Source organism: Phaenicophaeus curvirostris, chromosome 2 (assembly GCF_032191515.1).
Source record: "Phaenicophaeus curvirostris isolate KB17595 chromosome 2, BPBGC_Pcur_1.0, whole genome shotgun sequence".
Lineage (NCBI taxonomy): Eukaryota > Metazoa > Chordata > Aves > Cuculiformes > Cuculidae > Phaenicophaeus > Phaenicophaeus curvirostris.
Genome location: NC_091393.1, coordinates 81229786 through 81243926, shown reverse-complemented (window position 1 = coordinate 81243926; position 14141 = coordinate 81229786). Strand labels below are relative to the sequence as shown.

Genomic DNA, 14141 nt, shown 5'->3' with positions numbered 1-14141 from the left:
CAGTCTACAGAAAGTGGCACGTTATTTCTTAGTTTAGTTGATTGTGGCAGGGGCGTTGGTTTTGGGGTTTTTTTTTTAGGAAAAAAATTCTTTCTTAAAGATACATTACACATAGTAGAACTATAATTTGTAGATAACTTAATGAACCTTTTTCTTCTGTGGTAGTAGGTGAATGACTGGAGGCCGACAACTGGAAACTGATACTTTTAGGTGTATGTGAATATATATGGAGCTATTACATGTTTGCCTTACAGTAGCTTTGGTGAATAAGAACATGTGAGAACTAACTTCAGTGCAGGCAGTTCTCTTCCAAGGCAGAACTTAATATCACTGGACTTGTGTGATACTTCTGCTTTGAAAATGGAATACCACATTATTAATGATTCGTTTTCAATGCTGTATTCTGTTTTGTCCACTTGAGTGATAATGGGCCATGATATATGACTCTTTATTGCCTGGTGGTCTAGGGGCTTATGCACCAGAGATTCAAGACTTTGAGAATATTAGTTGTTGATCACAATCAAGTATGACAGTGAATTCATTGGAAGCATTGGCTTTATGGCACGTAACTTCTTGGTTTGTGTTGCAATAGAATGGGAAGGTAACTGAAACAGACTTCCCAATCTGCTTTATAAAGCAAAAATGCTGCTTTCTCTGGGATATTTCATCTAGTTTAGTCACCTTTTGAGTTTCTCTGAGAATGGCTAGAAATGTACTGGAAAAGCAGGCTATGGATTGAAATAGCTCTGTTCCACCATGCAAAGACTACAGTAAAATGTAAGGAATGTTTTCATGTTTACATGTAACTTTTTCATAACGTCTTTGTTAAAAAGTGATAGTATCTTATATTTTAGAGTCTTAAGGAATAGGTGGTATTAATTCAGTAATCTAAGAACTTCTTCTGTTTTTGAATTAGAAATTATGGAAAAATCGGGTGAAGAAGGAATGCCTGATCTTGCTCATGTTATTCGTATTTTAACTGCGGAGAATATCCCTAATTTACCACCAGGAGGTGGTTTAGCTGGCAAGTAAGTACAGTAATGGAACATCTTGAACTGTTTAGTTCACTGAAACAAATAATTTTACCTAAACGTTTTGAAGCTTTCTTGTTGTAATAGCTATATTCAAATTAAAGAAAAAGAACGGGGTTTATATTTTAAGCTAGTTTTCCTTTTGCAGTTCATAAACATTTGTTCCCAATCCAGAATGGTAAGAGGAAACAGATTGATGATATTCTGATACAGAACACAGTAGTTCACTATTTCTGTATGGCTATATTTTCTCCACCTGTGTGCATTCCAGGCATTCAGAGAAGTTGTGGTGTGCCTCCCAACTGCTGAACGCATTGGTTTGTTTTGTTGTTTTGCTCATTAATAACTGCGTTGTGAACTGCTTCGTTTTTCTGGAACCTTTGCATATGAATTCTATTTTAACTTGTTGTGACCCAGGTTCAGGTTTTAATGGGATTAGGTTCAGAATTTGCCTTCTGATGCTTTTCTCTCCATTTTGATTTCTAAAGTCCTGGGTTACAGAAAACTGACTTCAGGAGGTATACCTGCAGCTTCATTTAAAATAACGTCATATAGTATTGAGCAAATTTTTCTTGGCCTTTAAACTTAGGACCAAGACAAACAGTGATGTATTTAGCTTGTTTGCAGGATTGAGCTCCTGAATGAAAGCTTTGACTACAGCTACGCAACCCAAAACCACAAAGAGTCATAGAATCATAGAATAATTTGGGTTGGAAGGGATGTTAAAGCCCATCCAGTTCCAACCCTCCTGCCACGGGCAGGGACACCTCCCACTAGATCAGGGTGCCCAAGGCCCCATCCGAACTGGCCTTGAACACCTCCAGGCATGGGGCATCCACAGCTTCCCTTGGCAACCTGTGCCAGTGCCTCACCATCCTCATCGTGCAGAAATTCCTCCTTATGTCTAAATCTGCCCCTCTCCATTGCCCCTTGTCCTATCACTATAAGCCTTTGTAAACAGTCCCTCCCCAGCTTTCATGTAGGCCCCATTCAGGTACTGGAAGGTCGCTATAAGGTCTCCTTGGAGCCTTCTCTTCTCTAGGCTGAACAGCCCCAACTCTGACAACCTGTCCTTGTATGGGAGGGGCTCCAGACAAGGGGTAGCTTCAACTTTTTAAGTTACTGGACAACTTAAAACTTTTGTCCTAAGAAGAGAATATTCTTTGCCTCGAGATCCTTATCCTGTGATGCTACCAGAATGTGAAGAGTGCACACTTTGTCGTTCTCTTTGAACTACAAGGTCATGTGTGTAGCCAACATCCTTGGTTTTAGCAACAGCTGTAGTTATTCCTGGTTTTTAGTATGTCTGAGATTGAGAAACGCAGTGCAATGTTACCATGACTGGACTGTTTGCAAACTGTAGGAATCTCTAAAGTAGCTCCACTTGTACTGGCCTTGTGTACTTCTTCAAGCACCTCACTTTTGTAGCCACCCCTACTGGCTCATTCTGCCAGCAGATCTAGAAGTGTCAGCTTGCTGTGGTCACTTGATGGTGGTGTTCTATCCTTTATAACCTTGCTCTTCAAGACTGGCTTCTGGCTTGACTTGGATCCGTCTGTAACTTCAAGTGTTGCTGAAAGAATGGTCATTTTTTGCTGAAGAACACAGAAGTCCTGAGCCACTCTGTCTCTTGGATATTAGTACTTTCACTCAAAATCTCTCACTGGAGTTTTCCCATCAAAGGAAAGTATGGAGAAATATGCTGTTCAAAGAAAGAAAAATTGAAAAGATAAGAAAAATCCCAAAGGCCTGAGTTTCAAGTCTGATTTAAACCCTGTGCAATGGCTGTCTGCTGCTTCTGTGGCAGCCTTGCTTAGGCCATTCCACCATCACTACGTGTGGAACTAAATCAAGAGAAACTCTTCAGTATCATCTGCAAAAAGACTGTTTCTTTTCTTTAGGAAAATCTTCCATCAGTCCTGGTGGATCCCATATTAGCTCAGACATGCAACTCTTCTCGATTTCTTCTTTAAGCATTGCATTTTATTCATGTGCTTTTGGAGAAGTTGTTCTTCAGTGGACTTCCGATATTGGACATAATTTTAGAAGTGTCACTATCAGTTTAATTCTGAATTTCTTTCCTGGAGCTCATCTAGGCATGGCCCAAAATCTTTGTGTGTGAATGTGCACCAGAGTCTTAAGGCTTTGAGAAGTCAAGTGCATTTGCTGTGACTGCCTTCTACCTATCTAGATGCACCACATCAAGACAAATGCTGGTTCCATCAGTGGCAGCTATTGCCTTTGAACACATGATAGCATGATGATTTTAGTGTTGTAGGTTAGTGGTCATCCAGATTTAATGTGCTATCCCTTGCTTTCAGTGTTCTGCAAACCAGAGTTCTGAGCATTTCAGTACATACTGTTTTACATGCTGGATCATGACTGGGAAAGTATATTCTGATGTCAGACCCTAGATATTGAGGTTACCTGACTTACTGCTGTATCTCAGAAGTCAATGTACTTGCAACATTCCATTAAAAAAAACAAGCTCTTCTGGTTTGAATACGCTTTGCTTCCATGATGTGAACTTAGGAACCACATCATACTAGATGAAGCCAAGGATCATTCTAGCTCTGATCTGTATGGAGGACAACTGAAAGTAGATGCATAGGGAAGAATAATATAAAACAAAAAAAAAGTAAAATATTTCCCCTATCATTATTATTTCAGCTTTTGGTTTCTTACAGCTAAGGTGCTTCCTGATCTTTAAGTAGTTCATGTTCTTAGTGATTTAGAATTTCTCTTCCATGAAGTTAAATACTTTCAGAAGGAGCCTCATCAAACTTCTGGCATCTTCCATATTCTGGGGCAGAAAGTTCTGTTGCATCAAGAGCCATCACCATGTATTTTTGAGACATTTGCCGCTCTGTTCATTTAATGCCCTTTTGCTCTTTGTTTGGAAGAGTCAGCTGTCAGTGCTTATCTGCATTCTGTAATACATAATTTTTATAGATCTTGGCCACTTCCAGACTTGAGAGTCTTAGTTCATGTAGATGTAGTTCAGTTCTTCTTAGATGAAGCTGTCAATAACTTTGAATGTATATATTATACATGCCTGAACAGTTCTGATTTCTTACTATGATTTGAAGATGTAGGGACATAACCTTTTTCCTCTGAGAAGTATATTTATATTTTGGTGTTTAGTTTTTAGAAGCTTTTTGTGTTTATCTTGTCTGTCTGGGAAAGGGTGGCATTATATGATACCTCCAGAAAAAAAAATCTAGCTAGTGGTATTTTGAGTTTTAATTTCTACAGTGTGAATAGACACTAGACAACACATTTCAGACGTTGAGTACTCTGGTCACCTCACTTCAAAAGTTCATAAGCAAGTAGCAATCTGTGTATATGTAATAAAAATGTGCAAAAAACCAACTATCTTCAAGTTCTGCATTCAGAAATAAGGCAAGAAAACCAGCAAACTTTAGGACTTTTGTTATATTAAGCAAAATAGTCAAATGTTACTCTTGGCAAAATCTGACTGCGCAGCTGGAACTTCTGAAGATGTAAAGGGGTAGAGCATGGGAAGGGGAAGGTAAGAAAATGTTTTGCCTTGATTAGTCTTTGCAAAACTTGACTTACTGTTATATCCCCAAACCTCTTATTGAAAGTAAGTAAAGACATTGAGAGCAGCCTTCATCTTTTTAAGAGGCACGTTAAAGACAAAACATCTTAAACGCTTTGAAATTATTACTGTAGTCAAACCTTTTATGTTCTCAGTGTTTTGAGATCCTTTATTGTGCTTAATTTTTTAAAAAACTTCTCTTTTTAGGCGTAACATTATTGAAGCTGTGTATAGTAGGCTGAATCCACACAGAGAAAATGAGGGGGTAAGTACCCATTTTGATTGCTACACCTCTTTGTTAATGAGAACGTTGGAGTAGTGTCATACATTAAGCTAAAGTATATGTCACTGCTAGTAAAGTATTATAGACACAAAGTATGTCCTGTAGTATACAGTTCGCTTTGACCTTGCTTTGGATGGGTCTAATATAGAACTTCATCCTCAAAAAGACAGCAAAGCAACACTCCATTCTGAAAGACTTTTTGAACCTTTAATTGCTGCATTTTCAGTCAGACCTGTAAGGTAACAATGCAGGGTTTTCTGAATTATAGTTCATTATTTTCAGAAATAACGGTCAGCATATTCAGTGCTTAACTAGCTGTTATGTCTACTGTCCAAAAACCCAGTAGAAGAGGGGACAAACACATTTCTTATTGTAAGTGTGAAAGACCTTGGTACACTGAATATAAAAGATGATGAGGCTTATCTTGTCTATTTTTAGAGTTTATACTATCTTTAAATATCCCATGTACAGTGGTTTGAAGAAAGTGTAAAGGGATTTTAGATTACTTCAGTTGTGATTTCTAAAATGGCTTACATTCTTTTGTCCTAATAAGATGAGTTTTAAATAGTATGTTGAAATAAGGCTTACTGTAATTTTAAATCTGATTATTAGATGGTTCTTAGTATGGAGAGTAATAACTGGTGTTCATATCAGGTGCGGTTAAATTTGTTTGAAAAAGTCTTTGGAAAACTGAAGAACTGATAAAAACCATCCCTGCTTGTGCACATGTCATTTCCTGTACAGTTTATGTGAACTAATCTGTGAAGATACCATTCATCTTCTAGTAAATCCTTCAACGTATTTTTTTATCTTCTGAGATGTCTGCAAGGTCCTCAGGTAGTCATTACAATGAATGGTGTTGGGGAGATGTCAATTTCTATTTCAAATACTTCAAAATGATCAGCTGTGCACCTTGAGATTGTGAATATGCAGTCTCGCCACAATTGTTGGGGTTTTTTCAAGTCATCTTTTCTTGGCTACCCATATTTAATTTATTACCTTAAGTTAGAAAGGTACAAGGCAGTGTAGGTGAAAGGGTCTTAAAGTAGCAAATAAAGAAGAAATTTGTGGTGGTGGGGTTTTTTGGTGGTTTGTTTTTTTTTTTTTTTTTAAGGACTTGTCCTTTTTGTAGTTAAAAGTGATAGAGTGGGTGTTTGTTGTATAACTTAACACAGATTGTGCAGCAGTACTCCAAAACAAGCTAGCCAAAATCTTCCTCTTCAGCTTGTTTAGTCCTTCAGGAAACTCTACGCTTCTGTGAGCCTGCTGCTACTTTTCATATTTAGCTGTAATATTGCTCCTTCTTCTGGGGTAAAGTTATTGGTGAAGATAGTTTATTTGAAGGTTATGGCATACGTTGATTATCTCATAGAGTTTTTCTAAAAGTTTATCTAACAGTAACTTTCTGGAAGTATCATTTGCCATAATTTCTTTTATGGCGCAACATTTATAAGTCTAAATATACTTTTTGATAGCCATGCAAGCTTGCTGAAAGTCCTGACACACAGTAAAGCATACTTTTGTGTATTGGCTACTTCCAGGAAATTTTTGAACATCATTCATTGTAATTTAATAACATTATGTAACTGAACTAAATACGCAAGTTGCTCATAATATAGCTTTAACCCTTTTTGCCATTAATAGCTTTGACCTTTGTTGCCATTAGAATCCCTAGATGGTTGGTTTGTGTCCTTTTAATTTGGTTTCTTTAATATTAAGTGTGAGCAGTACACCCCAGTCTAGTTTGTAAACTTTGTCTTCTGTTGGTATTTAATGCAAATCTCAATAATGACGTGTTTAAATTCACTGGATGAAATTTTAGTTAAGTCTTGTGGTAAGATGTCTTTTGCCAGTCAGTACTTTTTCTTTGTTCCATCCTAAGTGATTCTGACCCAGAGCAGTTTGAGAGGAGTATGCACCACCAAGTGAAGGATGCAGTTCATGCTTATACTTTTCTAGTAAGCAGAAATTGTTCTTACTGTCCTTGAAGTGGATGAATTTAGTCAGCCTCGTCTCTGAGGGGATGAAAGCATGACTTCCTCAGTAGTCTTACTCAGTTCCAGGTATCAGTGTGGTGATCTCTCAGTCTTTTGAACTGAATACTCTAGAACGTGAGACAAAGTAAAAGGGGGAAGGAAGCTGTTCAGTTGCTCAACATCAGACTCTCCACAATGTCTACATACGGTGATAATGTTGCTATACATCTCACTTTTAAACACGAAGTTAAGGTAGGAAGGAAATATACAGTGCATCATCCCAATGGTGACATTTTCATGTGAGACCGAAATCTAATAATGCCCCTGTTATAAACTTGGATGAGGCAAGAGCGGATCTTCATACTAGAAGATAGGAGTTGCAGACACAGACGCTGAGTCTGCAGAGCACAAAGGTGCACTGGCTTGCGCTTGAGAAGCTTTCCCCTTGTGTAGCTAGCAGCGTATACTTGTCTGTTACTGTGTGGGCGTAGTGCAGAAAATTGCTGTTGCTGACTGGAAATTCTGCCTGTGGCAGTCATCTTCACCTGATCATTTTATGTAAGGCTAGAATCACTTTTTTACCTTGACAGAATAATAATATAATTAATTGATAAAATATTAATGCATGGGTAAGAAAATAAAAAAAAAATTACCAAACCCCACAAAAACAACCTAAACCAACCAGATTAACTTTTGCAACTGAGAATTACTTCCTTCTGAAGGCTGTACTTTTTAACACTGAACAATTTAAAGTAGTTACCCTGAGTTACTTTGAATTGGATCATAATAGCATTGTGTGTAAGTTCTTAGTCTAAAAATCAAAACCAAAGAGGTATCTTTTTCTGGATTAGTTTCATTTTCAGTCATCACTGTAAAGATTTTAGTTAGTGTAGTGCTTGGAATTTTTTTGTCTTCCAAGCTAGTGGTTTTAGAGTAACTTCTTCCAGTTCTTCACATGCATTTTCTGACAATCTTTAACAAAAAACCTAAATGGAGGGTATGTTGTGTAGAGACTGGGGTGTGGAAGAATCCTTACTACAGCCATGTTCAGAGATCAGTAGTGTAACTTCAGGGTGTAGCAGCTGTAAGTACTTTTTCTTTTAAGTATCTCAACAGAGTGAAAGTATTTGGTAAATCCAAGATGGTTGGAGAGAGCCCTGCATTGGGCACACAAAGAGCAGCTTTGCCTGTGTTTGAGCAGAAGGACTTCTGCTATATATGTGGTGGCTTGTGCCTTTGCAAGTGCAAGTGAAATCATAGAAATCTTAGGGGTGAAATCTTAGAAATCTGAGGCTTAGGGCTTTCAGATCTTTAAAGGGAATTTAAAAGAACCTCTTCATAGCTAAATAATTGGTACCCCTGTAATGTTACAATACCACCATGTCGGTGCTCTAATTAACATAATAAATTATTACTCTAAAGGCTCTACTTCTTCAGCCGTCTTTTTTGTACTATCCAATTAGGCTCCTTGGCTGCATGTGTATCCTTAAACACAAGGAACAATCTTAAAATTACAATGGCTGCCTTAATGGTTTCAGTGGCATTTGTTTAAAGCTGCATTTGAGCATCTTTTTTGAAACCAATCATTTGTGTCTTGCTTTTACTTATACTGTACTCTGGCATTTACTAAATCAAATAATTTGTTATTAAGGGCAGCTACTGATAATTTTAGGAATGCAAATGGACACAGTTCTTAACTTCTTAAACATGGTAAATCCTGTCCCTAGTACATAGTAGTCCTTTTTATAGACATAATTTAAGAGTGGAACTTGTGTAAAAATTATGAATGCCCATAGTAAATATAGCTAGCAAAAATTTATTATTGTTTTTATTGTCAGTAGCAGTAAGTTGAATTAGAACATGAAAGAAGACAGATGCTAGCTTACACAATAATCGTAATTCAGGGACCTTTTCTAGCCACACATCATTAGAGCAATCTGCATTGTAGTGTATATATGACCTACTGTTTGCTGGCACTGAGGGAGATGAGGAAAGCACAAAATAGCCTGCCAACAAACAAGGTGCTAAGCAGAATGTGAGGTTTGAATATTAAATGCTAACAGCACTGTTACTTTGACTCCTACTAGGATTTGAAATGCTTAGGAGTCTCAGAGCTGCTATGTCATTGCTTATTCCTTTTATTCTTCAATGTAAATAGAGAAGTTTTTGGTCAAAACCTAAAAAATGGGATACACCTGTAGCCTCATCTTGATGTCCTGAGTTTTCAATGACTTAGAGCTCAAGAAGGCATTAAACTAGTCCCACTTCATACACTAAAGCTACCTCCTTTAACTTGCTTCTCCTCACTGAGCTCTTGAGGAGCGAACTGAATATTAAAATGCTAGCGCATGAGAGTCAAACAATCTCAAACTACGACAGCAAACCACAGTGGAAGGATGTCTCTGTGAACCAATTAAACTTGGAGGGATAGCATTATATGCAGTAACATTCATTTTTGTGGTAAAATTGTCCCCTTTTTAACTTAGACTGTTCTAATCAGTCTTGGGGCTTCTATTCCAGGAGTATTACAGCATCCAAAATCCTACTGAACTAGGATGCTCTTAATGCTGCTATTAAGCTTGTAAATGAGTGACTGCAGTACTTGTAGTTTATGAAGCTTTTGGACTAGATGATAATAAAATGAGGTCAGCATGAGGAAAAGGCAGTTGAGATTTTGTATTGCAAATTTTGCCAGTTTCTAGAGACAGGGTTCCATTTGCCTAGATTGATAAGATGCTAGATATTAATAATTTAAAATTTACTATTCCGTTAAATCAACAGAACTCCTTTAGCACTTGAAAGTTAAATTATCTAGCATCAGTCTCAGCACTGTAATAGATGTGCCAGTCAATTGCAAACACCCCAATTTTTTCAACTGAAGTCTTCTAGCCAAATAGGTGGCTTGCAGAGGAGACATCTGTTCCTTAACAATGCTTGTTGTTCAAACACCACCATTCCTGGTCCTGATACATAGCTGTACCTTTCTTTCATGGCAGCACCATGCATGCAAACCCCAGTTTTTAATGGGGAGGGGATTGTTTTCTAAAACACTTCGAGTGTTTGTTTTGGTGTGATGCTTCAACCAAACTGCTAGCATTAGTTATCTATTCTCTTTAGTAAGTTTTTCTGCAGGACTGTGTTGCTGTTGGCTATGCAGAAATTCAGTTAAATATTGATCTGATGGCTAAAGAAGCCTAACTGCTCAGTTTTTTCACTGAGAACTGACCATCGTTGTGGGGAACACCAGCTATATTCATTGAGAGACAATTTGAACTAAGTTGGAGTTAACTGGGAGGAGGTACCATATTGACAGTATCTGACTGAAAATAAACTGAAATCATTAAAAATGCTGCTATAATAGGAATAATTTCTTAAATTATTGTTATATAAAATAGACAAATATGAATGATCATTTTCTAAGATGTATGTTGCTAATAAGGTGGTTTTTATTTAAATAGAGAAAAGCTGATGTTTTCTCAGAAAAATTGTTTGCTGTTTTTGTTTCTTTTTTTAATGTCGTTAGAAAATATCTTAGTTTACCTACTGATTTTTGGGGTCTTGAATCTTAAAAAAAGGACCCTGGCGAAGCCGAGGAAAGTGGAACGCAGGGAAAATTGGTGGAAGCGCTCAGGCAAATGAGAATTAATCATAGGGGGAACTACCGCCACCTCCTGGAAGAGATGCTGAATAGTTACAGGCTAGTTAACATGCAGGGAGAAGAGTTCACTGCCGAATCAGCCGCAGCATCTACTTCAGATACTCATGCTGGACCCAGTGATCCCGTACCAGATACCCACACAGAATCTGGGAATCACCTTGCTGAAATACAGAGCTCAAACGAAGATTCAGGGATGAATGGGATGAGTGATAAACAGACATAATGTTTTACATGGCAGATCTTATGCTTCGTTTCACTTGGCATATTTTACTTTGTTTATATCTCAACAGTTGTCACAATTTATCATAGAAGTCTGTTTGTTTTTACTTTAGTTATTTGTACAGATTGTTTATACGAAGCTGTTTTTTTCCTTAGAAGTTCAACTACTGTGTTATATTGTAGTAATTGCATCTTATGTTGTGTAGTAGCTGTTAAATTCTCGTTTGAGTTTTTGAGGGGTTGTTTTAAATCCTGCGACACAACACCAAAACATGCTAATGCAAAAATAAGTTTTAAAATGTTTTCTTGTAAGTACACTCTTAAATAATAATTTTGCTAGTATCAGTTTGCTAATTGTAAAGTAATTCAAAACTTAATTGTACCTTTTGTGAAAATAGATTGAATTATACAAATTCTTCGGGGTTTTTTTTGCCCGAGCATTATATTCTGCATGTTTGTATTTGAGTCCTGTATAGTTTATATTACAACTAAATTACAAAAGGTATTATATTTTAGGTTGTCACTTATACTTCATGAAATGTGTTTGAGTTTTTTTTCCAGGTTAGATTGTATCCACTGTTCATCATAAATATCTGTTTTCTAGATGACTGTATTATTACTTCCCAGGTTGTAGCATAACATATATTCAGAAATAAAAATGTACTTAGATTTAGTACCTAGTGTCAAGTTCTAAAAATTTGTGTTTAAGTCAAAATAAAGAATAATATCTGTGGAATAATATCTGTATGCATATTGACTCTTTTAAGCAAGTAATAAACTTCCCTGGAAATGCTGTCATTCTGACATGATTTGAAACTTCCCATAGCTTCTAACATTAACTCATCATGATGTTCATTAATTTCTACAAATATTAGAGTAATTTTGCGTTTGGCACAATCATCATAACTCTGTGTTTAGACAACATTTCTCAGGTTCATGTTAAACATCAGCCATATAAATGAGCTTGCTATTCTACCTGTTTGCCAAATTTTTTTCACTGCCTTTTGGTGTACAGTACGTATATGTATGTGCATTTGTGTGGATCAGTAATTGCACTGGGAATTTACAGTGGTGGTAACTAATTTGCTGATAAGTTGAATCTGGAATTCGTGTCAGAAGTCACTTCATGATATAAAACTTCCACAAAAAAATATAATTGCTCAAAATAGGTACAAATTTCACTGCCTTAATGAAAAAGAGCCTGTGGGAATTTCTTGTGGACCAAGAATACCTGAAGAGCTGAGTTCCTTAGTATTTTATAGACTTTTTTTGTTTTGGTAGTCTGTAGATGTAGTATCTGTTGATAGCTATGATTTGGTACAGTTTTGGATGGCATTTGTTTTTATGCTAAAATAGGTTTACTGGGTTCATGCTTTGTGAAAGTAAATTCCTTCATGAATTTGAGGGAACAGTGAATACTTATGTGTGGAAGTGAGCAGGTCTGGGGGGAAAAAAAAGGCAATGTCATCTGTCTTACAGTAGTATTCTACTTAATTATGCCACTGAAATCCAAAATGCAACAAAATGTTTTAATTTATATTGGTGAGTAGTAATAATTCTCCTCTTCTTTTCCTGTAGGGTGCTGGAGATCTAGAAGATCCGTGGTAGCCGTACAAATCTACTAAAATGCTTTTGATTCTGAAAGGGGGAAAAAAACTTTTAAATCCATTTTCTTCAATACAAGGGAAAAATTCTGGTGGATTTCCAACATTTTGTGAAATGGGCAGAAAGATATTAGAATTTTCCATCATTTGTTCATTTTTGTGTTTTCTGATCTTGCCACTCTTAGCATTGCCTGTACTACAGTATTTTTACCAGCCTCAGGCATACTGATTACATCTGTAATGAACTTTGGCCCTAAAAAGAAAGGAAGGAAGGAATGATTCTCTCAGCAGGTTGGTATTTGTACCTTAGGCGCGTGGGATTGTAGGTGTATTCTGAAGATACACTACGACTAAATGAAATGCGCAACACACAAGCATGAGAGAGTACAAGTAATTGAGATATTACTTATTACTCTTTACTGAGTTGGAAGGCTTTGCAGCTCTGTGGCTTGGAAGTAATTTCAATTGGGCAATATGCTATCAGATGTGTATTTTTTTTTTTTTTTAAATTTTCCAGTTTTACCTGTATTACCAGACCGTTAGGTTTCCCTGCGGTGTCCAAATTGTGATATGTTGCCTACTGCTTGCTTGAAGATAAGTGTATTTGGCAATAACATGTGGAGATTCTAGGCATCTAAAAACAGTAAGAATTTTACGCATGTGTACAACACACCCTTAAACTGTTGCTAGAAAAAAATCTTTTAAAACCAAACTGATGAATTTAGTTAGTAGTGACTTGCTTTGACATCTCTCACAGCTGCAAGTTTTTTTAAAAATGCTGAAAATTTGCCTTTATTATAATGTAAATCGTGATTATTTTTTGTTCTATATGTGGTTTTCTATAGTTTTTTGATTTTTTTTTTTTAGCTTAAGATACAGACAGAAGTCTTGTGTAATATGGGTATAATTTTTAATTGTTTGCATTATTTTCAAAGTTCAAATTATCACTTTGAGATTACTATAAATACACTTAAAATTATCTATTTTAAATTAAGAAAATATTAGAGATATTTTCATGGGTTCAATGACCTTTCATTTTATAAGCAGTGGGCATGGTACAGAGTGGCTGTCATGTAAGGTACTTGAAGATTCTTAGTTTAATTCTATTTTTGCAATAACCTTGACTTTTTTTCTGACTTCTTTTGAGTTGTGCATGTAATGAGTCCGGTAGATGCTGAAAATGGGGAAGAGTAAAGTATTTATCTAAAATAAAAGCTATTGGGGAGGGGAAACAATGAATGTATCCATCTGTACATGATTTACATGCTGTGGATGCCTTGTAAACATTTTCCTATTTGTTTAAACTGTGTTTCAGCAAGGATGTAATTGCCCTTGTGTGTAGTTTTAAGCTAATGACAGTCATCAACTGGTTTTGTGTGAAATGGAATTCATGGTATTTTTCTGTAACTTTATCCCCATGGTGAGTCTGTAAAAAACACATGCTCTTTCATACTGGTGCCGAAGGCCAGCTTTCCCAATCATTTTGATTCACTGTGTATCTAATTTTCTTTTTTTTTGGTCTAGAGAGGATTATTGCCACAGTATATTTTATTTATTCATTAGATTTTAGCCTTGTAAGTTAAAGTGTTTTAAATGATGATGTTAACAGGTATTTGTCCCTTTACTGTTTTTTTGGGGGTTGTTTAAAGGTAGGGAATGAAGAATGCAAAATGGTTTATTGTTCAGACTGTCCGCTCTGGTCCAACCCTGTACTGATAGTACCTTCCCAGTATGATATTGTGATGTTTCATACAATACAGTGAACATAACCAACTTGTTATCTTCAATAAAGGATTGCTAAAACAGTG

The 14141-nt window shown here is 36.4% G+C and overlaps 1 protein-coding gene across 5 annotated transcripts in view; it reads left to right on the top strand.

Annotated features, from left to right (window-relative positions):
- Nucleotides 1-14141, top strand: part of PPM1B (protein phosphatase, Mg2+/Mn2+ dependent 1B) — a 68503-nt gene extending 54362 nt beyond the window's left edge. For 4 of the 5 annotated variants that reach the window (XM_069852652.1, XM_069852651.1, XM_069852650.1 and 1 more), the window contains 3 exons: nucleotides 917-1028; nucleotides 4801-4858; nucleotides 10428-11468. In XM_069852652.1, the coding sequence (XP_069708753.1) occupies nucleotides 917-1028; nucleotides 4801-4858; nucleotides 10428-10733 (476 nt within the window). In that variant the 3' untranslated portion in view covers nucleotides 10734-11468. Of the gene's footprint in view, nucleotides 1-916; nucleotides 1029-4800; nucleotides 4859-10427; nucleotides 11469-12307 lie in introns of those variants that run through there. The other variant, XM_069852653.1, reaches the window with a different exon arrangement.